The following is a 27,433-nucleotide window of genomic DNA, read 5'->3' as shown; positions in this document are numbered from 1 at the left end:
CGCATCCCCTCCCTTGGCTGGGAATCTGCAAACTTACAATCCCACCTCGTTCACGAGAAGTGACTATGTAATTATGTCTGTTTATACATCGCAAGGCTATCAGCCGCAAAAAATACCCTTCCTCAATGTGTTTTATATTCTAAGCTAACGACAGTATTTTGGAGAAAACCCCCCCACACACACACACACAAGCAAGCATTTGGTGACAGTGGGAATGAAAAACTCCCTTTTAACAGGAATACCCTCTGGCAGAACAGGTTCGGGGAGGGGGAGCCATCTGCTGCAGTTGTGTGTAAACACATGGGCTCCCACTGCAGTGTTTTCGATTAACTGGATGTTTTTTAGAGAACTATCAGTACAATGTGATAATATTAAATCACAATAATCCAGCCAAGGCATAATTATAATGAAGTTTTAATGTAGTTTTCTGCATCATGCTGAGAAAGTTTCTAATTTTCAGTAATATTACACAGATGAAAGAAAGCAGTCCTACATATTTGTTTAATATGTACATTGAAGAACATCTCCTGGTCAAAAATGATTTCCAGGTTCTTCGTACAGATGTCATTTAAAGTGTTCAAGTTAAAACGCATGTTTACATGTAGCATGTTAGTGCAGTAAACAGTTTCCATGGATTCTTTCTCCCTTGATAACAGATGTGTGGTTGTAAATAAAGGAGGGGGTTTTTTTGGTCTTAAATACCTCATTTATTTATGGGAAAGGTGTCCCAAAAATAGGCAGCTGTAGAAAATACTTAGCCTAGAAGCACATTACATAAAGCAACTGCATTTGGTCATAATTTGATAAGTTTGCAACACCAGTGTTGTGACAGCATTGCTGTGTGTTCACTAATTAACCACACAAGCACTAATGTCACAGTGAGACTTTATGAAATGTAACTTTTTTTTACAACATAAATGTAACAAATTCACTAAATTGTTTTTGTAACATTGCTGCGACTGATATTATAGTGGCTAGTTCCATCTTTTATATACAGTCTGTGGTCATTCTGTACATTTACATTACAATTACTCAAAGCCAAAACTAAATCTAAAAATAATAATAATAATAAAAAATACTGAAAGTCCATGGTGACTACGTCTATTAATATCCATAAGTAATTTTTAAAAAACACGTTATTATCTCAAAATGTTGATTTAGGTAGTTCTAAAATATTGATTTACAAGCTGAACCTACTGAGAAAAAACCCGTTAAAATAAATTAAAATTTAGAGTTATTATTGAGAATATAACTGTAAGTTCTTTAAAAAATAACTAAAAGAATGAGAAAACGACTTGAAATGTTGACTGATTAAGTTAAAACTGAAAGAAAATGATTTGTAACTAATAAGTCGAAAAATAACTGGAACTTGAGATTTTGCGATATCAAGTCTAGTTTCTTTGTTTGTTTGTTTTGTTCGGCGAATGCAAGCCTCCATAAAAAAAGGAGTTTAGTAACTTTTTTTTTCTTGCTCATCAATGAAGGCTCACTGAAGAGTTGCTATATTCCCCACAGTTCCTGAACGCCTCCGAAACCTATTGGCCAGGAACCAAAGGAGTGTGTGAAACCTTTAAGGTGTCACGCTTTTAATTGTAGCGGAATGTGTGAGAGAAAAACACGAAGCGTGACGTGTTTTTGCACTGTGGAGGCTTTACTGCTGCACAGCAACAACAAATTGGCCCGGCGTGTATCTGTTAAAACACTATTATCCAAATTGAATCCAAATTTAAGGTGGTATTAAGTGATTCCTCAGACGCCGTGTCCTTGTTTGACTCCACGTTATACGGAACACGGTGTACTGAAAGATCAGTGGGAACCGCGCTTGCTGCACAGCGCAACGCCCGGTGGGTATCACACCGGATCTGAGAGCTGAATAAATCAAATATCCGGCGGCAGCTGACTGCGTTTCTCTCGGAGCAGCTCGGAGGATGCAATCAGATGCAATGCTGCCGTTTCCTCTCAGCTTTAAGTGGTTCACGTTCATTACAGCTGCTTGCATGTAAGCAGCCTGTCACAATGCAATAATCCCCGGCTGAGGAGAGCGCATAAGGACGGGAGATGTGAGACATGCAGTGGGGCTCTGTTTCTTTTGAGCTTCACAGAACCAGTAGTACTTTGCAGTATTTGTCACTCAGGTGGGAAATACTGCAAACTGACCCCAGCAGCAGCAGCAGAGGGTGACTCCATGGGAACAGTGGTAGGTTTCACCTCAACTTGCTTCCCTTCTCCTCTCCTGCCCATTACAGGTGTGTGTGTGTGTGTGAGAGAGAGAAAGAAACCCTCCAAGCTGTTGATGACTCCTGTCCACACAGAGCCGGAGGAAGTAAATGTGAAACAGAAGCTGAAACTGTGTGCGCATGTCTGCATCCACGTACGAGTAGCTGTCAGCCTGACTTTGCTCATCTGGATGGGAAAAATATGCATGCTGTGGAGGAAATCAGATATGAAGCCACTGTAGATGGAAGTGGTTAGAGCTGCGTGCACACACCCCTTCCAAATATGGTTCAGTTCACAGGTTCACATGGCCTGTGTCAGACAGCAGAAGGGAGCCGGGGAAAAACAGCCTGTTTCATGTGGCCTAACAGCTGCTGTTTGTGATTTTTAATAGATGGTTTGTTTTTTATGCTCTTGCAGCAGTTGCAGCGTTGAGCGATAAAAAAAGATCAGATAAGGTACAGGAGAGGGGAAAAATGGAGGATTGATGTGCAGCAGCGCAGAGACTGGCAGCAGACATTTCCACCGATGCCTATGAGGAGTGTAAATGTGCAGATTCTCCACCTGATGTGCGTGTAATTGAAAGCAGCAGCTGGGGGGGTTCTGAGGTGAAGCCGGGGTGAACTGTGCAAACTGCAAAATCGAACCCACGCTCTCCTCTTTGAGAGACAGCCGCCGATTCGCCGTGCCGCCCTCGTACCCCGGTCTCACACCTCCCTCCTGACTCGGAGTGCAGCGTTGCCATCTGCAGGCAGAAGGCCTGAACTCCCTATTTCCATGGCAACTGCATGTGTGGATGCAGGGTGTCCCCCTGTAGCCCCTGGCAACAAGCTCTCAACCCGCTATCAGCAGCTGTCAATCAGGGGACGAGCCAATGCTTTGCCCCAAGGCCAACGCGCTCGGAGAGATGGGAGTAAATCCATTACAGGGCAGCAGGGAGGCGATCGCCCTGTCAGAGACAAAGACGGACAGCAGAGCACCCCGAGGTGCTCGCGCTTCATGTGCGATGTGTAAATGGGCTACGGTGTGTCAGGTGGTATGGTTTTCAGTGTGATTACCATGCCTGGGATCGATGGCGTGCCTCGGCATCAGGCGGGGTGTGATGTATAACAGCTCTTAGGTGACTCGACCTTTACGCTTCAGTAACTAAGGCATGTGCACGAGCAAATAGCTTCCTCTGAGGTAGATGATGAGACCAGACAGACAAGACGAGGTACCTCGCAGCACTGAAAGCATTTTAAATGCATGATTTTGTAAATTTTATTATAAAATACAGTTTCTTAAATGAATATAAAATCTTACAGGAATGTAAAAGGTTGCAAAATGCAAAAAGTGCAAATCATTACTTTAAAAGCGATGATGGTTATTTCAGTTATTTTAAGGAGGTCATACATGAAATGGAGGCTGATGAGCTGCTGAGATGACCCCTGAACGGAGCCGCTCAAAGAACAAGAAGAAAAGAAGATGATGATGTTTGTTGTGTGGTGGTCTCTGGTGTTTTGTGTGGAAGAAGGTTCGGGCAGGAATGGGCCACCATGTCCCAGGACCTCTGTAGCAACTGTCGCATCCAATCAGAGTTCAGCTTTAGGTTGGCTGTTAAATTCTTGGCTCCTGAAAAGAACCACAAGGGAAAAAATCCCCAATCCAGATATTTATTTACGAACAGGCAGTGGTCCTTTTGAGGTTTCTTACCTTACATGCGCATATTACTATATTTGGGGTGGGTGGAGCTCAGAGGTAGAGCAGTTCATCTATTAATCGAACCGTTTGAGGTTCAATCCCTGCATGCCAAAGTATCCTTGGGCAAGATATTGAACCCCAAGTGGTACTCTGATGCGTTCATTGGATTGTGACTATTATACAGAAAGTGATTAAGCATTGAGCAAAGTGCTTGTTTGAATGTACAAAGGTCTCTGAGTGCTCGAGTAGAAAAGTGCCATATAAAAACCATTCCATTTACCATACTGGTTGCCGTAGTTTGTCACGGTTGTCTGCTAACTGCTACCTGAGCCATAATAAAACTGTGATGCAACCTGGAAAATGGAGAAACTTCACCTTCAAAGTAAAAGTTATGCCTCAGCGCTGCTGCCAACATGTTTCACAGGGTGCTAGTGTCTAGGTCTGCGTGGCTCGGTCCTTATTCACTATTTCCTGCAATGCCACCATAATTGTCACACGTTCAAAGTGGTGGACAAGTTAACATCTCGTGGTTAGTGGGGACTTTACTCCAAACCCTGAATACAGCAATGCAGGTGTTGTTTGAAGTTGGTTAGCTGATTAGACACAGGTTGGGAACAAGTATGGTTAACAGGTGAGACTAAGGAGAGAATTACAAAGGATGGAAAACAGTTGGTCATATCTTAAAGATACCCTAACAGAACATTTCTGTCTCCATATGCTCTCCTTTTCACTCCTTCAAACCAAAATAAGCAGCTGGTTGCCCCTCGCTAATAAGTATGGTTCTGCTGAGTATCTCTTCCTGTTAAAATAGATTCTTCCTTCCCATGGTTTCTAAGTGCATCTTAGGCCATGTCCACACTAATTTCGTTTGAAAATGCATCTTTTTCTGTCCGTTTTGGCCTTCCGTCCACATTGAGACAGCGTTTTTGGTCAAGATAACGCTCTCCAAAGTGGATAAATTTGAAAACACCACTTTCAAATAGTACAGAAGCCTGCCCATAATTTTTCACTGCAAGGAACCGAGGAATTCTGACAAAGCTGATCATTTGTCATAGTTCAAGAAAGACAATAAACTGGTTTCAGGTTACAGAGGTGATGACCTGGGTTCTGTTTCATAGTAGTAAACTGCTTATAAGGAAAAAACACTAAACATGCAATGGCATCCAAACAGCAGACAGTTGCTTCCTGTAAGGTTTATGTTCTGTGCAGCATCGTTCTTTTCTCATGATGGAGCTCTCTGACCTCCTAAAGAGCAGGTTTATACTAGAAACTACAAACAGGGCTGCGACTCAGGGGTCCCTAAGACTCCCCGGGTCTGTGCTCAGCACGCCCGTTTGTTAATCCATCCTTAATTATAATGCACGCACTCGACTTTGGCTCCAAGGGCTACATCTCCTTCTCCGTAATCATAATTTTTTTTCCTCTGGATTTTTTTTCCATCCACAATCATTTTCCCTACAATGGGCTGCTATAATAAATGATAATCAATTTTGCATTTTCTAGTAGGGCACAAGCCTTCCATCTGTTCCCTTGTCTCAATTCACTGTGGGCAGGGTGGGTATCAAATCAATCACACTTTATTTATGTTGCACCTTTTTTTTCAGATTTAGAAGCCCTCCGGTGACCAAACAATGTTATTGCACGTCTACGAGTTAATAGTGTGTGAGTATTAGATAATGAAGTTGGGGCCACGAGTTAGTAAGGTGTGAGAATTTTAGTTTAAAATATCAAATCTCTGTCTGTCTGTTTGCCTGCAAACTCCTACATTGACAGGAACCAAACCTGCTACACAGGTACGCCTTTTGCCTCTGAAGGTTATTATTCACGTCATGCATTATGATGTCATCATATTTTCAACAACCACCTAGCAACCGGCTAAAAAGACCACTTGTTATTGTTTATGCATCTGTAAGTCCTTATAAAGGCACCACATGATTTTAATTTCCTGCCACAGTTTCCACATGAAATAAAGCATTCTGAAGTTTAGACACTCAGCTTTAATTGGAGGGGTTGAGCAAATACATATCATTAACCTTTGAGTAATTACAGACAGTTTTATACACAGTGCTCCTTTTTCAGATGCAAGGGAACAAATTAGCATAATCATAAATTAGCTGTTTATTTTTAATACTCTGTTGAGAATTCTTTGCAGGCAGCGACTGAGACGTCACCAGAGAAAGGGTTTTGTGTTTTGTGATGCTTTGCCGAGCTTCGGCCGTTTCCCTCTTCAGCTGTTTGTTTATGGATCATTCTGCCGTAGTTTCATCATGAATGAAATGCAGCTCCATTCGGTCCAATATTCCACTCCTTTGCTTTGAGTCGCAATATGTTCGGGGTCATTGTCCATCTTTGCCGCGAAGCGCAGTTCAGTCAATTCTCCTGCTGTGCTGCTCATATTTCATTACAGTGTGCAGCCTGTCAGTCACGTCTAGCTTGCATTGAGGAGAACAGCCTGAGCTATAAATGTTGAAAACTAAAAGCTGTCAACACAAACCCTCAAAACTGTCCTTCATTCGCTCCACAGCTTTCAGATAATGTTCTTCACTGAACACGTTCATGTGTGTAAGACGCCGTGGATTTGTGCGTGTGTGCTTAATTCTAGGGTAAAATGTGAAATGATGCCGCCTGGTTGAAATTCTCTCAGATAACTTATTCATTACCACAGCTTTTACTAGATACGAAGCTGATGAATTATGAGACTGATCAAATTTAATTGGATCCATTAAGATGCAAACTCAATGGCCTCCATCTTGCAGAGACACTTGGGTCCATTATTCAGGTGGACTGCAAGGTGATTCATCGTTCATGCGAAATGTTGTTTTGCTGTCTATTCAAGAGTAGACTCAGACGAGGCTGAGATTCAGGTGGAGTGGTGGAAAGAGTTTAGAGGACTTACTTAAAATAAATTGAAATGAAGCTTATTTTCAACAAGTAAGATCTGCATTTACTCATCTAGAATTGGAATTAGAAGACTTTTATTTCATTACATGTGAACCTAACTGGCCATCCGTGAACAAGTAATTCCTACCTGTTAATTCATAAATGAGCACTGATTAATCACCTTATTTTGGAAAGCTAAGCTCAATTTCACAAACCACACACAGGCCTGATTACTGGCCTGAAGCTGCTTGAAATAGGTTAAAAAGATCTCACAAATCAACATTTTAGATCACGCCATGATCTGAAGAAACAGCTGAAAATCAAAGTCATTGACATCTATCAGTCTGGAAAGATTTAAAAAGGATTTTTTCTAAGGTAAAAGACCCCAGAACAGCATGTAGAGACCTGCAGGCCTCACTTGCCTAAAATAAGGTCAGAGTTCATGATTCAACAATAAGAAAGAGACTGGACAAAAACCACTGCTGACCAAGAAGAACACAAAGGCTCATCTCACATTTACCAAATAACATCTTGGTGATCCCCAAAAGTTTTGGGGAAATATTCTGTGGACTGACGAGATATAAAGCTGAATTTTTTTTAAGAAGGATTAAGTCCTGTTCAATTTGGTGTAAAAATCACATCATTTCAAAAAAAGACTATCACACCATCAGTCAGATGTTATGGTGGTAGTGTAGTGGTCGCAGGCTGCTCTGCTGCTTCAGGGCGACTTGCTGCACTTGATGGAATCGTTAATTTTGCTCTCCCATCAGTAAATCCTGAAGGATTATCAGTCTGAAGTCTGAAGCTCAAAGAAATGATCTGAAACACACCAGCGAGTCCACCTCTGAACGACTCAAAGACAGAAACAAAAAAACAAAATGAAGGTTTTGGAGTGGCCCAGTCAAAGTGTGGACTTAAATCTGATGCTTTGGCATGACCTTAAACAGAGTTTAACCAGGGTTGTTCTTGCTGAGCTCTCTTAGGAAGTGAAGTCGCTAACCGTAACACCCATGCAGCAGCTTGCGGTCCTGTGGATGTCAGATCTTATGGTCCATTACTCATGTGAATCATTGGACCCATGCATGAGTAAGCAGCTCGGCTTTTTAAATTGTTTCATTTTCAGGCACATATTAGTCGCTTGTGCTCACCAATTTGTGTCAAGTTGTACCAGTGGGAGTTAATTGGCCAGGGGCCGTTACAATGAGTGTGTTAGCACTAAGCTAGCAGCTCTGGTTTGGGGTCTTTGATCCTGCTAGATACTGAATCCATGTCTTGTGATTTACACACTGTTCGGTTACATTCAGTGCGCTTAATCTGTGTCCTCTCAGTTTGAGACCATGAGTTAATAATGAGCACATGAATTATTAAACATGCTCTGATAAATATTCGCATTGATCAAATGATGTGAGTAATGTCAAAAGTGTGTCTGGTTGTAACAAACTTACGTAGATCCAACACATGGGGCCAGGCTGAACAGATATCCATCTTTTCATCCGTCGTCTTCAATACCACATATTGAGACAATGTCCTACATTTTGACTAGCTCTGCACTGCAGGACATGCACTTCTCTAAAATCTGTAATATATGAAGCGAAGGCTTTTTATTAAAGAAAAATGAAGCTTAATGAAGCCCAAAGGCTGTTACCAGGCAGAACAGCAGCTGAAACAACAGTGAACAAAAGCAGTCACCCAACGGACAATGACTTTTACAACAACTTTGGTGTTTTATGATGTTTTTATTACAATATGATGATTGTATGATGTCATTTAGAATAAAAGAAGAAAGTTTTCTGTACTTTTAATATGACAGATTACTTGATATGGTTTCTTCAAATTTGGGCACTAAAAATGAAGGTCAAAGTCAAATGTTTAGCCAGCCAAGGTATTAATGTCCACCAAGGTCTAGCATATTGTTGTGAAGTTAGAAGATCCATCCATTAAAAAATTTGAGTAATATAAAGTTTTTTCAGATTTTCACATTTATTGTGACCTAGATCCGATTGCATGCTAGACTGTTAACAAACAGAACAGATTAAATACTCCTCCTCCTCCAGGAGGAGGAAGAATTAACAGATAATATAGACAATAAGAACAAACTTCAGCTTCTCTTTATTTTTGTTATATTTACTTTTAGACTGTGATCTGGTCACCCTACACAGGCCCCATAACACAAGGCAAGATTGAAGAAGAAAAGGAGATTTATTTGTGTCATTCAGCTGAGCAGAAATGCCACGAGCAGAGAAATCAACAGGCTGTACTTTCACAAAAACTTCAACTGGTAATTTTTTTCCCCATAAAGTGTGTAAATGCTCAAAAATAACCAGTTGAGTGGAATATATGGAGAAAAAATAATAGAAAATGTCTTTGTTTTAAAAGAAGACACTGTAGTATGTTTTTATGGATTGTTTTTAACATAATGCTGAAGCTGAGACAGATACCCAGGAACAAAACAAATAAAACTAGACACAAACTAACTTGACAGCAGAAAAGGGGGACGCCATTATAAATACACTAAATGGCTAATTGTTACACACAAAACCCACTTGTGAAGGAGAAAGGCAGGAAGTAAGAAAAGAAACCATGAAAAAAGGGTTTCGAAATAAAACAGTCAATAAACTACAAAGAAAACCCTAAAGCAAAGATACAAAGCATTTTATCAGCTTATTAGCTGAACTTTTTCTTAAATTTCTGCCACCCAGCTTTACAATTGTGTCTCACGTTCACTGCTCAGTAGCTTTTTAGCGATTTTTCAGGCAGTGTCCAACAGATGTTTGCCAGATATCAGGTAAGCAGGGTGTAGAAGTAAGAGCAAAAGAACTACTTTTCTCCTACTTTCTTATTTTCCAGCATTGACACTGTCACTGAGCGCTCTGGAACCGCACTTGAAAAAAAAAACTTATATGGGAGCACAAATGACTACACACTTAGTTATCTTCCCTGACACCTACTTTCTTTTGCAAAATTGATGACAAGTCGGATAGGCCAAGTCTTTTACCTGTAAAACCGAGGTACATGTCCTGTGTGACTTGGTAACAGCCCAACTCAATCAGACAGGGGCCGATGACTTCACACCATCCCTGCCAGGGCTTCTGATTCAACGCCCACTGTGATGGGCTGGCAGCAGCCGATGCAGACGTATCTGAGGATCCAGAGATAGACGCCGCCGAACACGACGACGGTCAGGCCCAGCAGCAGGAAGCTGATGTAGGATTGGGGGCTGATGCTGAACAGCACAGGAGGGTGGGGGGTGTTGATGGAGTCATCACTGATTTTCTGGGCTGGAAAAACACGCAGGAGAGACGAGAAAAAAGACAGAAACTAGTCACAGAAAAGATGATTTCTGTGGGGTGAAACAGGGAACAGTGTCTCGCAATGATGCCAGAAACAATGATGTTAACAGGACAGAGTCCACAGCAGGGCTGGTAATCTGAAAGGCAACCAATCTCCAATTACCTAACCCCACTTACTGCATGTGTCTGGGACTGTGGGAGGAAACCACAGTACCCAGAGACAACAAACTGCAAACTCCACACAGAAAAGTGGAACCCAGGACCTTCTTGCTGTGAGCCAACAGTGGTAACCTCCCATGATTTGGCACTATATAAATAAAATTAACCTGAAAGGGTCAGATGCTGATAGCCAGACTGATAAACCATGAGTTAGCTTAGAGTTGATAACAGCTTTGTGTGACCGCTCATCCTTATTCCAGATGTTAGGCTAAGTGAGTCCCGATAACAGAAGGGTAACCTGGGTGTGTTGAAGTCATTTTGTGGGTCCTGAAAACGATGCCATGTGATCATGAAAGCTAATAAAATCATCCTGAGTGGAACATGAACACTTTCATCAAAGCTCATGGCCACCTATAGAGACATTGTAGCACTGACTGTCAGAGCTTCAGGAAGCAGCCGACACATCTATTAAAATTTTTCACCAATTTATCTTGTGTGAACTTTGATATTCAGGGGAAAACACGCCTGGTGACAGAACATAATGCTGTTAAAGGCACTGGGTATTTAGGGGAATTTCATCCCTGTGGAACATCAATAAATCAAGAAGTTGTGCAGATTTTACAACCACTACCATCTCTTGAGCCACGCTGCGACATCAGTTTACCGAGGTGTTGCAAGAAAGACGGCGAGGAGGAGGAAACAGAACAAAGGAAAACAGTGATGAGGGAGGAAAAACTGATTGTTTTTTGTTTTTTTAATGCAGCAAGCGTGATGTATGCTTCTGTCTAATCAGGACTAATTAAAATTCCTGGTGTTCTAGCACGGAGGAACTCGATCACTTCACCTCCAGGGTAACTGAAGATGACAGGGTGAAGAGGGTTGGATTTTCCCCGACAGGTACTCTCCAGAAGTTCAGCCTCCTTTAATTTGAAATTGAATCTATTTAGCTTGACGTCATAATTTAAAGGTTAAACCTGAAAACACCAAAAAATTTGTTGCATTTTCGCAATTTATATATGTACATATATATAAATCATATATAGATCTCAACATAAATATTAATTCTTGATTAGAAGTAGAAAAGTAATTGTAATGTGATAAGAAGGATTTTTTCTTTGATTCCTTATAATGTCGTTTAAATTTTACTTAATTTTTATGGAGTTCAATATCTTTTTTTGTTGTGGGAACTACTCGCAGAATCACTGCACAATTATTTTCTCCATCTCAGTTTGGAGGCGTCTTTAAACATGGCGTACTGAGGGCAATTTCCAGGTCACAGGCAGGAGGAGGAGACGAGGAGGCACAGATTAGGCTGCCAGCTAGACTCCCTCCCACAGGTGTAATAGCTCTGTGATAAGCCCCAGTGCAGGGGCCAATAGCTGGACAGTCCCATGGTGTCAGCTGGTGGTCTACTCAACAACGTTCTCGCCGTCGGTCCCACTCTAGCTCTTTGTCAGAAAGTAATCTGCTGGCCAAATCTTACTCACCAAGCCTTGTGGATTTTTGTGTCACAAGGAGAATTAATGCACTTTCCACTCATGTGGTCCCTGCAAAGTGTTATTAAGCATATGAGCCTCTCAAAAGCACACACGCAGGAATAAAAACTATTCAGAGCTCATGATTATCAGCAGGGCTTTCAGATCACCTGATGGGCAACTCTCTAGACAACAAACCGCTCACTCACCTCTGCTAAAGTGTGTGATTAGCAGCAGACTAAAGAAGCTCCTAACGCCAGCGTTCATTTCCACAGTGGCGCAGATTTACTGTGAAGACAAGAAACACTTGGCATTTTTGCATCCACACATCTAAATGCGGTCTTAGAGGAGCTCATGCAGCAGGAACCGCCACAGAGGTGGACTTCAAAGACAGAGGAAATGAAATTGTAAGCACACTTTTTCCTGCACATTGAGTTTAGCTGAACACAGAAAAACTGACATACAGTGTAATCTAAACATAGAGCACTGACACAGGGAAGAGATTCAACACAGATGTACTGTCGATTGGATTTGTGGAGCAGACAGGCAGCTTATTTATAATTCATAAGAAGCTTTTACATGAGAAAAGCAGAGTTATGAATAAATATAAGTAAACAAGGCCAGACTCTCAGGTACTAACCTGGAAAACATCTTGCTTACTTTACATGTGGAAGGGAAACAGCTGCATCTGGGATGTGATTAGAACTAAAAGCCAGAAATGTGCAAATGAGGGGGAGGAAATGCATTTTTTAAGGGAAGAAAAAGCAAGACTTGCCCACCTTTTCTTCCAAATATTTTACATAACAGAGAACACTCCATATGCAGGGCTACAAATGGACAAAAGATGCCAAAAGCCTGTGTGACAGGGGCGTATAGCAGAACGGGGTCATGAGCCCTCGGCCCCTTTCTTGTGGCTCCTTTCATTCAGTTTCTAACACATCAGATTCATTTAGATCCCAACTATAAACCTGTAAAGTTTCTGTCTGTGTCTTGGCTCAATTTTAACACAGTCGTGTTGACAAAATCTTCCCACAAAGAGCCCAGCCATGCAAACACCTGCCGAAGAACTCACAGCAGCTGTCTGCAGGGGCGCTCTGTGCCGCAATGACAGACGGACTCACACACAGAAACAATAATCTCGCTTGTAAACAATAATGCATTCCTGCTCTGCAAGGACTGAAGGAAAAACAACTTCGCTTCAGCCAAGGAGATTTTCCCGCCCCCACACGCTCAGGTGAATAAGCAGATACCTCTGTTACTGATGCAGCGCGGAGATCTGAGGAGACCCCTGCCTCGCCTCCTTCACTCACCGTCGATGCTTCCTTGCTTCTTCCTTGCACCGATTCTGGCTGGTTTTGCTTTGCAGCACAGCGAGAATGTGAATCAATAACAGTGACAAAACAGCAAGAGCGCAACAGCGAGTGAGAGGAGAGGACAGAGGACATAGATCCAAATATAGAAGCCAGTGGGGCAATTATAGAGAAAGGAACAGATTTCCCTCCTACGCCGGCAGGAGGTGGGGACTGAAAGAACAGACAGTCCTGGAGAATGAACAAAAAATTATAGCAAAAATGAAAACCTGCTCTACAGATTTTGGCTGGAAATTATTCTGTACAAACAACACAATAAAATCACTGAAAAAATAGAACAGCTTGCTGCCCCCTCTAGTGGCACTTTTAAGGCACAGCTCAATAACATGCACATGACTTCAAGTACACCCCCTTTCATTTAGGTTTAATGGAAATACTTGGGAAAAAAAATCTGGTCATTAAAATGGGATAAATAAAACCTCAGATAAACAAACGACATATACACAGAATCGTTATTTGCAGAACTGCAGAAACAGTGTTAAAATCTGCACCACTGTAACAAAATGGAAAAATAGCTGGCTCACAAATGCCTGAGCATTAAAACCAGAAATATATAAATCATGCAAAAGAATGTTTAATATCAGTGATCTGCAGGAAAAAAAGTTCTTTTATTTTTAAAATCTGAATAAAAAAGTCATTGTTACATGGTTCCACATACTGACCTGTCACTTATTCTGTCTGATATCAGGCTAAAGAATGATAATTACAAATACAACAACAACAACAACAGTGCTTTCCTGTGCTTGCTATCTATCTATCTATCTATCTATCTATCTATCTATATGAGCATAAGTAAGGGAAGCCCATTTCACCCTCTCACCACAGATGCAGCAGAGCTTCTTCTCCCTCAGGCGTGTTCAACCCTGCTACTTGTAACAGCTATTGTTGTAATATAGTGTATCACCACATGGTGGCGCCTCTCGTCTCTTGACTGGTAGGTCACCCCCTGTTTATTCTTCTTCGTTGTATACTATGTCTGTAATGGATTCTTCCGTGTGTACGAGGCAAGTGTTATCTCCAGTAACGTGTGGTAAAGCTGGCACCTTTATTTTTGATATTTAAAATTAATCAGTACTAGTAGAAAGTGTTTTGCTATCCACCTACACACCTAAGTGGCTGGCTTCACCTCCGCCACACGTTACATGCTATAGAGCAGCGGTCCCCAACCTTTTTTGCACCACGGACTGGTTTATGCCCGACAATATTTTCACGGACCGGCAATGAGGTGTCGCGGATGAATACAACAAAATAAAACTAGTGCCGGTACCGAAAAAAAGAAGATTTATTCATAACACACGTGAAAAGACCCAGGAAAACCGAGTTAACGATAAAAACGATAACAAAATAACGTTGAAAACCGATAAAAACCCTGAAAACCATACATTTCACACCTGAGCCTCAACTCTCGCGGCCCGGTACCAAACGACTCACGTACCGGTCCGAGGCCCGGGGGTTGGGGACCGCTGCTATAGAGGACAGGAGATCATTCTTGCTGTTCTCTATAAAACTCTACAACAGCTCTCATTTTTGTGTTTCCGCCTCAGTAGGGTGGAACAGTGTCTTACAGAGGTCGACTCACATGATCAGCAGAGGGCCAACAACCATGACCACCTTCAAAGAGACAGCCCTCACTAAGAGTTAAATACCTGGGACTCTAAATCAGTTCTTTGTATCTAAAGAGTTCCTTTGGATGAGGTGAAATGTCCTCACAAACCTAAAGAACACCAATTTCTTTCTTTTCAATCAATCCAGACAGTGACTCAGTGTGGAAGTATCGCTCAGGCCTCTTACTTATTGGATGATTCCCACCTGCCTGCTTACCTCACCTGTCCTCCATCACAGTGATCCCTTCACAGTGCGCCGGCCTGTCCCACTGTCATCCCGCTGAAGGAAACTCACCTGTCTCAAAACTTGTGGAAGCTGGAATCAGACCAGACCCTGAACTAAATCCTTTGAACATTATGTCAATTTAATCTCTGATCTGATTGCAAATACTAAGCAGTTGTAATGAGTCGCTTATTAAAAATGAGGTACTTTTCCTAGCGGCCTCCCGCCATTCGGTCTTTTGACATGAACCATAACATCGGCTTCAACGATCTGGTGGACGATGTCACAGTCGCCATGCCCATCTTTTCTTTTCAGTCTGTGGCATGGACTATAGTACTGGAGCGATGTGGTTAAAAACTTAAATTAATGGGAGATTGGTGGCATTTGTTCAACAGTCTTTGTTGCTTCTAACTCTGAAAACTATACATCTAATGATCCAGCACGAGGATGAAATAAAATATGAAATAATTTTCCAGAGATTCGATGATTTAAAAAACAAAACGACCCAAAACAATAACAAGTTTTAGCCATTAAGTGTAAAATCAGGGCAGAACTTAGTTAAATTATCTGAAGATGAAAACAACATGAATGTTTTCAGTGTCACAGCAGGAGATCAAACATCAAGCGATCTCCTGCTGTGACGCTGAAGAGAGCACACAATAGCGCATCGATAAATATGTGATTCATTTGTGTTTTGCAAAGCGTTTTCTCCACTCTTAAAGGGAACCTGTTGGTCGGACTGTGAATGCATACTGATGAATGAATATAACAGGCTAGAAACCCCCCCCATTTTCCCCACAGGCTATCACACGCAATCTGGCACAATGAACGGTAACAATCACATGGGTGAGCACAACAATATATTGCATTACCTGTCAGGCAGAACAACGGGGAGACCAGCGGAGCTGAACAAAACACACACACACGCTGCTTTTGTGGCAATCTCCCAGTAGAGCTGATTGTCAAGCTTTTAGAGCAATTCAGCTGAGAAACGAGGCAAAAGAAAGAGAAGCAAAACTGGTGAAAACAAATATGAATTCATGCTATTTCATTCTACTCTGAAAAGAGACAAATGCAGTGATGTTTAACTATGTGCAACTTCTGTAAATACCATCTAAATATTTATTATTAGCTGACAATGACAAGTGGTGGGAGACATGTTTTTAGAAGCATTCCTTTAAAAGTAGCAACAAAACACTATGAACATGCCTCGTTACTTGTACTGCCTCTGCTATGGTTGGGCAGTCAGCTAAACTCCTTCCCCACATCAAGACTCTGACGACACGATTCCCGGTTCACAGGTTTATTGACACAGGAAAGGTGAAACTGTAACAAACAGTACAAGACATAATCACTGTACTTATTCACCATGTACATATATATAAGAAAGAAAATATATTAACCCAGTTTTTTAATATGTCGACATGCAATGTTCATATGAATTACTTCCTTTTAACTCAAATACAAACATCAAATTATGATTTTAACAAGTCTTGCTACAATGAATGCCTCCAATTGTTTATCGTTCCCCTTTAACTAGCTCCATAAGCGATTGCTAGCGTAAACTGCATAAGATTGCATCATCATTAAACTTATAGAAAAATGAACTTACTTGAAAGAAAGTGGTCTATACATGCACATAAAATATAAAACAAGTTTGTACATACCCACAATGCTACCAAAGGCAAAGGATGTATGTGGATGCCACTGGATTTGTCTGACTAAGGCCACCATGCTGCACATGCCTTCTCCTTATTTCACAGACTTACTTCCTGTTTACTGACGACATCATGTCCTACTACCGACTACAGGTTTTAAGGTGGCACCAGAGAGTTACAATCACATATTTAAACATTTAGTAAATCCAAGAAAACAGTCTAACTTAAAATAACTTTCAATATCAGAACACTCCCGCCTGGCGTGATTAACGCCACCACACTTTGTCAATGACAGTTCAACATCTAGACATCTGAAGCCAGAAGAAGTACTATTTCTGTAATGGGTCTCACAAACAATGTTTCTCCTCCTGGCTTGATGACCTTGACCTCGACCTGGCGAACTTTACCATCTTTGCTTTGGAAGGTCTGTGTTACCAGACCAAGTGGCCACTTATTTCTTTGTACTTGGCTGTCCTTGAGGAGAACAACATCCCCTGACTTAATGTTTGGGTTAGATGACTGCCACTTCCTACGTGATTGCAATGTTGGAAGGAACTGCTTGCGCCACCTGTCCCAGAAGGTGTTGGACAGGTGCTGGACTTGTCTCCACTGATGCTTGTAGAGGTCAGAGGGTCCAAACTCTCCTGGAGGAGCAGGAACACAGTTTACCTTCTGTGTTAGAAGAGCAGCTGGTGTAAGAATGAATGAGTTGTCGGGGTCAGTTGTTACAGGAACAAGAGGCCGGGCATTAATGATGCCTGCTACTTCTGCCATGAAAGTTACCAACACTTCATGGGTAAGCTGCCCCTTGAGCTGGAGGAACATGGAGTCAAGAATCCTCCTGGCCAGACCAATCATCCTTTCCCACGTTCCACCAAAGTGGGAGGCATGTGGAGGTTGAATGTCCAAGAGCATCCTTGGGCTGACAGGTAAGACTTGACACCATTTTGGTCGATGTTAGAAGGTATCTTCAAGGCCTGACAAGCACCCACAAAGTTAGTGCCTCTGTCTGATCGAATACTTTTGACCGCCCCTCTAACTGCTAGAAACCGCCTCAATGCGTTGATAAAGCTGGACGTGTCGAGGATTCTATGACTTCGATATGTACGGCTCTTACGCTCATACATGTGAAAATCACGGCCCACCTTTTGCTGTGTGAGAGGCCTCCTCTAGTCCGGCGTGCAGAAACACTCCAAGGACCAAACACATCAAGGCCAACATTTGTGAAGGGAGGGTCTGTTGAGAGACGATCTGCCGGAAGGCTGGCCATTTTTTGGCAGCTTACTGGAGCTCTGAGTCTTCTGCATGTCACACATCGGTAGATGATGCTGCTCACTTTTCTCTTGCCACCAACTATCCAAAACCCAGCTGCACGGACAGCCCCTTCCGTAAAGAGACGCCCTTGATGGTGAACTTGTTCGTGGTACTGTCTAATGAGCAGGGTTGCAATATGATGATTGCCTGGAATAATCACAGGAGTCTTCTCACTCTGAGCAAGACTCGAATAGTGAAGACGACCTCCGACTCTTAGTAGGCCATGTGCATCAATAAAGGGATCGAGGCTTTTCAGAGGACTACTTCTGGGAACCTCTTTGTGTATTATGATACATTTGATCTCCTCGCCATAAACCTCTTCTTGGACTGTTCGAATGATGATGTCTGAGGCTTGGGTGGATTCCTCAACACTAAATCCTGTCTTGCAAAGATGCCAGCCCTTACAAGGTTTGTTTGTTGTGATCATGTTGTAACAACTGGCAATATGTTTCAGATGGGTGATTGCACGAGTCAGTGACCGCCACGAAGAAAACTTGGTGAATCGTTGGGACCCAAGTTGCTTGGATGCTGTGGCAGTGCTTAATGTGGACACAAGCGGTCGGATGTCTGGATCCGAACCTGGGTCCACAAGATCAAAGGTGATGTCAGGGACGTTTTGCTTTGGTTTGGACAGAAACCTGGGTCCACTAAGCCAGTTGGTGTCTTTTAAAGTGCCCGCAGCAACCGAACGTGTTGCATGGTCTGCAGGGTTCTGGTTTGTGGCCACGTGGCGCCACTGGCGTGGACTGGAGGATCTTCAATGCGCAGGGACCCGATTACTTACGTACACATAAAACGCCTGGTCTCATTGCAAATGTAGCCCAGAACCACCTTACTATCTGTGTAATAAGTCACAGCATTAAGCTGAAGATCAAGTTCTGCTGAGATCAGGTCTGACAACTCAACAGCCAGTACTGCTGCACAGAGCTCTAATCTCGGGATTGTGTGCTCTGGACGAGGTGCCAGCTTGGCCTTTCCCATGACGAACCCCACATGATGTTTTCCAGCAGTGTCTGTGACTCTAAGATATGCTACTGCAGCAATAGCTTTTGTTGAAGCGTCAGAGAAAACACACAATTCTCTGTTGACAGCTGTCGATGGTGAAGTTTCAGTGTAGGGTCTGGGTATCATCAGACTTGACAACTCTGTCAGTGAAGCTCTCCACGAGGTCCAAGCTTCCTCCTTGTCTCGAGGTAATGGCGCATCCCAGTCACCATTCTCAGCAGTGAGCTCTCGCAGAATGGCCTTGCCTTGTATTACAACTGGTGCTACAAACCCAAGAGGGTCGTGAGAGACTGTTAATGATAGATAAGACTCCTCGGCGAGTATAAGGTTTTGTCTCCTGGGAGACACTGAAGACAAAGCAATCTGTTTGAAGGTTCCAGTTGAGCCCGAGACTGCGCTGCATTGGTACTGTGTCTGCATCGAGGTCAAGATCTTTAAGGTCACTTGCATAGTCTCTTGAAGGAAAGGCTCTCATGACCTCCTTCTTGTTTGCTGCGATCTTATGCAGCCTCAGGTTAGACCTGGAGAGGACATCCTGCGTCTTCTTTAACAAGTTGATAGCTGCTTCGACTGTAGGCAGAGACTTCAATCCATCATCTACATAAAAGTCTCGCATCACAAAATGCTTTACATCAGGGTCAATATGGAACTCACTGACCTGAACGGATTGATGCAGGCCATAAATAGCCACTGCAGGCGAGGGGCTATTCCCAAACACGTGGACTGTCATGCGGTAGTCCACGACATCTTTGGAGAGGTCATTATCACGGAACCATAGAAACCTCAAGAAGTTTCTGTCCTCTTCTCTGACCAAGAAAGAGTAGAACATTTGTTCTATGTCTGCTGAGAATGCAACAGCTTCCTTTCTAAAGCGCATCAATACACCCAGCAGTGTGTTGTTCAGGTCAGGCCCGTCAACAGCACATCATTGAGTGACACACCATTGAATCGAGCACTGGAGTCAAAACTATTCTGATCTTCTTGGGTTTCTTGGGATGGTACACACCGAATGTTGGTAAATACCATCGCTCTTCCTCCTCACCCAACGGAGGAGCCAACTCTGCATGACCATTTTTAAACATCTGTTCCATGAAGCTAAGGAAGTGTTCCTCATTTCAGGCTTCCTCTCAAAGTTGTGAATGAGAGACTTGAGACGCTTCAGTGCCTGAGGCCTGTTGTTAGGAAGCTGCTGACGTGGACTCTTGAAGGGTAAAGGGCTACCCAGCTGTTATTTGTGTCTTTCTGTAGTCCATCCTTCATTATTTTCATGAATGAAGCGTCCTGAATCGAAGGAGCAACTTGGTTATCCTCTTTGGTCCTCTTGAACACATTGCATCCAAGATGGTCAACATCACAGGTGGACTCTTGTTCAGAACATGTTGGAAGATGGTCTGCAACCTGGATGGCGCTGTACCTTTCTTTAACACAAAACACATTAGGGCATGGGTTAAAGATAGATGGCCTCGCAGCTCTGTGGTATTTGTATAGAAGGAGCTGATTGCTGATGGCCTATGGACACTGCCGAGACACACGTTGCCCACAACAACCCACCCCAGATCTAACTTCTGAGCATAGGGCTGGTTGTGTGAACCATTCACCTGTTTGCGGACTTTATGTACTCTGATAATGTCCCGCCCTAAGAGAAGCATGATCTGGGCATTTGGGTCCAGATCTGGGATGAGGTGTGCCAGTGACTTTAAATGTGCATGATGAAGAGCGACATCAGGGGTTGGAATCTCATCCCTGTTGTTGGGAATTTCATTGCATTCTGTGAGACTGGGTAATGGAATGCGGGCAGTCCCATCAAGAGATTCCACCTCATAGCCACTTGCCCTCCTACCTGATGATTCTTTTACTCCTGCACATGTTCTCAGTATGTATGGCGCACTTGGGCTTTTGTCACCAAACACTTCAAAAACTGTGAGCGAACTAACGACCTGTTACTTTGCTCATCCAAAATTGCATACAGCTTCACTGCTTTTTCTCTGTTCCCAGCTGGATATACCTTCACGAGGCATATTTTGGAACAGGATCGGTCCATCAGATGTCCCCATGAAACCTTTGTGCATTTGGCTGTGATGTCCGATTGAGGCAAAGTTTCAACTTCCTCCCGCCATGGTCTGGAGCAGGGTCCTTCACTTCTATCCAAGGTGCAGGCCCTGGATGTAGAACTGTGTTGTGCCTTTCACTTTTGCACTCAGAACACTGCACTTTGACCTTGCAATCCCTAGCAAGGTGCGATGATGCTGAACAGCATTTGAAACACAAATTGTGCTCCTTCAAGAACATCTTGCGCTCTTCAATCGGTTTTTCTCTGAATGCACGACATTTGCGTAATGGGTGTGGTTTCCCATGAATGGGGCATACTTTTTCACATCATCAAGCTTTGATGAAAATTTACTAGAATAAGAACTAGCTCTGGAGGATACGTCCATTTTACAGACTGAGATTTCTCTATGCTTGTTTGGCTGCCACGCTAACTTTTCAGTCCTGGGGCTGATGTCTGTCTGAATGATGAAGTTGAAGCTTGGATCGTTGGCAATGCTAGCCTCCTGGCTAACAAACTCTACAAAAAAGGTAAAGGGCGGATACGGCACATGCTCTCGCCGTTTGTACGATGCGCCAGCTGAAGCCCACTTTTCTTGCAAACGAAAGGGGAGCTTCTGCACGATTGGGTTGACACTGTTGTAATAGTAATTTTACAATGTATGTTGAAGGAATATTACTGCCCTCTGTTGGTGTGTTTGTGCATTACATGCAATAAAGGTGTTCGTTAAAAATCAGGTTATGGGCCCAGAGGTCGCCAAAGGAAGCTGCTAACACGTTTTTTGGGAGTCATAAACAGGATTGTGGGATTCACAATGGAAGATAGAATGTTTATTGACAAGCTGAACGGACCGGAGAATTGGGCAACGTGGAAATTTCAACTGGAGCACCTGTTGAAGGCAAAGGACTGTGGGGTATGGTACAAGAGACGGAGCAGCTAGCTGCGGATGCTAATGCCCAAGTACGAGCTGAATTTGAACGGAAGAAGGAAAAGGCTTTTTCAGTGCTGGTACTGAATGTAAGTACACCCCAATTGTACTTGATAACAAACTGTAAGACCCCAAAGAAGCATGGGAGATGCTAAAAGCACAGTTTGAAAGAGATACTGTTGCTAACAAGCTATTTCTGAAGAAGAAGTACTTCCGTGTGAAATGAAGGAAGGAGAACATCTCAATGATCATTTAAAAGGATGAAGGAACTTACTGATCAGCTAGGGGCAATAGGTTCTGTAATTGAAGAGGAAGATCAAATTGTCACCCTTCTAGGTAGTTTGCCACCCAGCTATGCAACTGTTGTTACTGCTTTGGAGACAAAGATGGACAGTCTGACACTACAGTTTGTTCAACAAGCCTTGATAAATGAGGAACAAAAGCGAGTGCTTACTGACAACACCAATGTGTCCAGTAGTGTATCAGCTATGTCATCTCAGATGCATAGAAATGAGCAGAGTGGATCAAAAACAGGGGGAGCAAACAGCTCCGACTCATGGAGATGTTACAAATGTGGGAAGGAAGGACATATCAAGCGTGATTGTCCAAGCATTAAAAAGAAATACAAAACCCACAAGGCTAAAAGCGTGCTGTATAAAGACAAAGAGGACTCATATGAGGGAGCTTTTGTTGTAAATGAGTCATGTAAAAGTGATGCACAACAAGAAGAATGGTTAATTGATTCAGGAGCGTCAAAACACATGACATGGAATAAAGAAGCTCTACAGAACTACCAAGAGTTTTCAGAACCACAAACAGTGAAACTCGGTGATGGCAGAGTAGTTGAGGCTTTAGGCCTGGGCAACATAACAATGAAAATGTCATTCAGAGTTAGTGATGGAAAAGATGTCACAATGTTTGATGTGCTGTATGTTCCCAAATTATCAATGAACCTTTTCTCAGTGGGAGCTGCTGCCAAGAAGGGAAACACAGTGAAGTTCAAAAGGACTCATTGCTACATAAGAGGAAAGAATGGAGCTCTCCATGGAATGGGAACACAACGATCTGACGGATTGTATCAGCTGGACATCGAGGGAAACTGCACAACTTGTCATGGAGCGTCAACTGCATCAGTTCCAACAAGTATGTGGCATCAGCGCCTAGGTCACACTACAAATCTGAAAAAAGTCAAAAACTTGGTAAAAGGAGTTAGCTTTACAAATGAAGAGGAAGACATTTTTTGTGAAGCTTGTGTTGAGGGCAAATTATCAAGAAAGCCTTACAAATCAGTGGGAGAAATTCGATCAAAACGCAAGTTGCAATTAGTGCATAGTGACGTTTGTGGTCCTTTTCAAACTGAGTCACTAGGAGGAAAAAAAGTACTTTGTAACTTTCATTGATGACTACTCCAGATGTTGTAAAGTGTATTTCATAAGAGAAAAACGGAAGTCCTGAGCAAGTTCAAAGAGTTTGAAAGAATCTTCTCGAATGAATGTGGACAGGGAGTAATAAGACTCAGAACTGACAATGGTGGGGAATACACATCTAAAGAGTTTCAAGAATATTTGAAAGCTCAAGGCATCCACCATGAAATGACTGTACCACACACACCACAGCAAAATGGTGTCGCAGAGAGAAAAACAGAACTCTAGTGGAATCAGCTAGAAGTATGCTGTCACATGCAAAGTTGCCAAACACATTCTGGGCAGAAGCTGTTGCTACTGCAGCTTACATACAGAATAGGCTCCCAACATCTGCTTTAAAGAATGAAACACCCTATCAGAGATGGTATGGAAAAAAGCCAGATGTTAGCCATATGAAAGTATTTGGTTGTGTTGCTTATGCTCATGTTCCAGACACAGAGAGAAAGAAGCTGGACAAAAAGGCAGTGAAAGTTCGTTTCCTGGGATATGCAACCAATGCAAAAGGCTACCGACTGTGGGATGAGCAAAAGGAAAAATACTGATTCGACGAGATGTGGTCTTCAATGAAACAGAGTTTAAATGCAAACAAAGTGAAGATGATCTCTGTCTTGGGAATGAGGTGACACTACACACGGATGAAAGACAAACAAGTACTGAGGAGACTGTCGCCAGTGATGCTGCGAAAGGAGATCAGCGGATCAGAAGACCTCCAAAGAGATATGGATTTGAGGAGTTTGCTGATGTAGCTACAGTTGATCATTATGCAAACCTCTGTTGTGTCACAGAACCAAAAACACTGGAAGAGGCTATGACAAGTCCAAATGCAAAGGAGTGGAAAGAAGCAGCTGATTTGGAATATGAGTCACTGCTGGAAAATGACACATGGGACTTAGTGGATCTACCAAAGGATCGCAAAGCAGTTGGATCAAAATGGGTCTTTAAAGTTAAGCATCACAGTGATGGACAAGTGGAAAGATACAAGTGCAGACTTGTTGCCAAAGGGTATTCACAGATTTATGGTGCAGACTATGATGAAACATTCTCTCCAGTTGTACGATTTGGTTCAATTCGTACATTGTTATCATTTGCTGTGCAAAACAACCTGAATGTGCATCAAATGGATGTTGTGACCGCATTCTTGAATGGACACCTGGAAGAGGAAATCTACATGGAGCAGCCGGAGGGTTACATCAAACCTGGACAGGAACATCTAGTGTGCAAACTAAACAAGTCAATATATGGACTGAAGCAGTCTCCACGCTGCTGGAGCAAAGCTTTTACAGAGTTCATGAAAAGTATTGGTTTTACACAGAGTACCTCAGATCAGTGTGTGTTTGTTAGAACAGGTCAGGAGTTGGAAATATTGGCTGTGTATGTTGATGATCTGATTTTGATTACAGAATCAGCAGAGAGCATGACGAACTTAAAGGACACTCTGAAGAAACACTACAAAATGAAGGACATGGGTGAGCTATCGTACATTCTGGGCATCTCAGTGGTCCAAGACAAGGCCAAAAAAACCATGTTGTGCTTCATCAGAGACAGTATATTGAAAACATACTACAAAAGTATGGAATGTACAGTGCCAATCCTGTAGGAACTCCAGCCGACACAAATGTTAAATTGAGAAAGAGTGATGATGTCAGTCAACCTGTAAATCCAAGCATGTATCAGTCAATGGTTGGAAGTTTATTGTATGCTGCCATGGCCACACGACCAGATATTGCACAAGCAGTGAGTGTGGTGTCAAGATTCAATGCAAACCCAAACACTACACACCTTACAGCTGTGAAAAGAATCCTGAGATATTTGAAAGGAACTCTAAACCTGGGACTCAAATATCAAAGAACAGAAACAGGAACCTTGATTGGGTATTCAGATGCTGATTGGGCAGGTGATCAGGACGATCGACGTTCTACAACTGGAAACATCTTTCTACTTGCAGGAGGTGCAGTTAGTTGGCTTAGCAAGAAACAAGCAACAGTTGCACTTTCAACTGCAGAGGCTGAGTATATTGCTTTGAGCCAAGCCGCACAAGAAGGAGTTTGGTTAAGACGACTACTAACTGAACTTGGAATGGAAACCACAGCAACAGTGATCCTGGAGGACAATCAAGGAGCAATTGCAATCGCAAAAAATCCTGTTGATCATGCAAGAACAAAGCACATAGACATTCGTTACCACTACATTCGTGAATGTGTGCAAAATGGACAAATCCAGCTGAAGTATTGCTGTACAGAGAACATGAAGGCTGACATCTTAACCAAACCACTGCCTAGACAAAGGTTTGAGTATCTCAGAGAGAAGATTGGACTGTGTTCAGTTTAAAAAGGGTTATCCTTAACATGCCTATATTATGCTTATGTTAAGATGTCAAGCATATAACTGTAATGAAGAATAATGTTTTTGTCTAAGATGGACACAGTACATTTTTTTTTGTGTGAGTTCAAAACAAAAGAGAAAATGTTTATTTTCTAGTAACACTGTGATATAGGTGCATATTTTTTTTTGGAAAGAAATAAGCAATGGCAGTCAAGTAAGTGAACTCCATGGTAAAATTAAGTGGGAGTGTTGTAATAGTAATTTTACAATGTATGTTGAAGGAATATTACTGCCCTCTGTTGGTGTGTTTGTGCATTACATGCAATAAAAGGTGTTCGTTAAAAACATCAGACACCTCTTGCTGTGTCAAGGAATGAAAGTCCAGGTAGGTCTCCTTCATCCTTAGCCGAAAGAAGTTCCATCAGAAGATCACTCAACTTTGTTAACTTAGCATAGTCTCGATTTCCTACCTTTGGAAATGTGTCAATGCGCTTGAAGAGAGAATCCTCTATTGCCTCTGTTGAGCCGTAGGTTCTATCGAGTCTTTCCCATATCATATCCAGCCCAGCTCCTGGATGATTGACATGAATTGCTCTGATCTGCTCTGCGTGTTCTTTTGACTCCTTGCCAAGCCACTTTAAAGAAGATCCATCTCTTCACTCGCAGTCAAATCTAAGCCACTGGTTGCAGATAGAAATGAGCGTTTCCAGGCTCTGTAATTCTGTGGCTTGTCATTAAATTGAAGTAAGCCTGTAGACACAAGTTCACGGCGTGCAAGATATCTCACAAAATCATTTGGGTTGGGGCTGCTATAGCTGGCGTTAGGAGAAATGGGATAGGCTGAGGAAAATGCACCACTATAGTCATTTTGAGATCCGAGATTCGGGTTGAGTATCAAAACTGTGTTCAAATCTTACTTGTCGTGGCTCGTGAACATCTTCTTCCTTACAGATCTGAACTCCATGTGAGCTGGGGAATGGCTCTGATTTTATTGGCGTAACACTTTCATGCCGCTGATGCTCTGTCTCTGATACTTTGCCTTGGTCCGCAACATACTGTTGTGTCCGTTGAGTAGTTTCTAGAGGGTCGGAATCTAGTACAAGGTCACAACCACGTCTTTCACTATTGATATCAGCTGCAGCTTCTAGCACTTCTGCCTCCGCAATGGCTGCAGCAGTTTCTTTCTTATATTCTAGCATTTGCATTGAGGCTTCCAATTTAGCCTTTTCTAGTTTTAGGTTTATTTCCTCCTCAGCATAAGAAAGACGAGCCTTTGCTGCTTCTGCACGTGCTCGTGCCTTGGCTGCAGCAGACCCAGTTGATGATGCACAGGAGTGCACAGAAGGAGCGTCATGAGTGCGTTTTGACATGGTTGTTTCTTCTGACTTGGATTAAACAATTTCTTAGCGAATCTCTGCTCAGATGTGCTAATTGTCCATTAGTTGATTGTGATGATGGTCTCCCTACCATCTGTCGGCGTTTCCACGTTATCTTGCCCGCTAGGAAGTGTGGTTTCACTGTACTGCCTCTGCTATGGTTGGGCAGTCAGCTAAACTCCTTCCCCACATCAAGACTCTGACGACACGATTCCCGGTTCACAGGTTTATTGACACAGGAAAGGTGAAACTGTAACAAACAGTACAAGACATAATCACTGTACTTATTCACCATGTACATATATAATCTAAGAAAATATATTAACCCAGTTTTTTAATATGTCGACATGCAATGTTCATATGAATTACTTCCTTTTTAACTCAAATACAAACATCAAATTATGATTTTAACAAGTCTTGCTACAATGAATGCCTCCAATTGCTTTATCGTTCCCCTTTAACTA

At 42.5% G+C, this 27,433-nt stretch overlaps 1 protein-coding gene across 1 annotated transcript in view; it reads left to right on the top strand.

Moving 5' to 3' along the window:
* The first annotated feature begins 21,733 nt into the window (after nucleotides 1-21,733).
* Nucleotides 21,734-27,433, top strand: part of LOC120433656 — a 30,507-nt gene continuing 24,807 nt past the window's right edge. The window contains exon 1 of the mRNA XM_039600322.1: nucleotides 21,734-21,832. Within this exon, the coding sequence (XP_039456256.1) occupies nucleotides 21,734-21,832 (99 nt within the window). The remainder of the gene's footprint in view (nucleotides 21,833-27,433) is intronic.

This window comes from Oreochromis aureus, linkage group 3, assembly GCF_013358895.1.
Source record: "Oreochromis aureus strain Israel breed Guangdong linkage group 3, ZZ_aureus, whole genome shotgun sequence".
Lineage (NCBI taxonomy): Eukaryota > Metazoa > Chordata > Actinopteri > Cichliformes > Cichlidae > Oreochromis > Oreochromis aureus.
The sequence above is the reverse complement of the archived record's forward strand: the minus strand, read 5'-3'. Positions and strand labels throughout refer to the sequence as shown.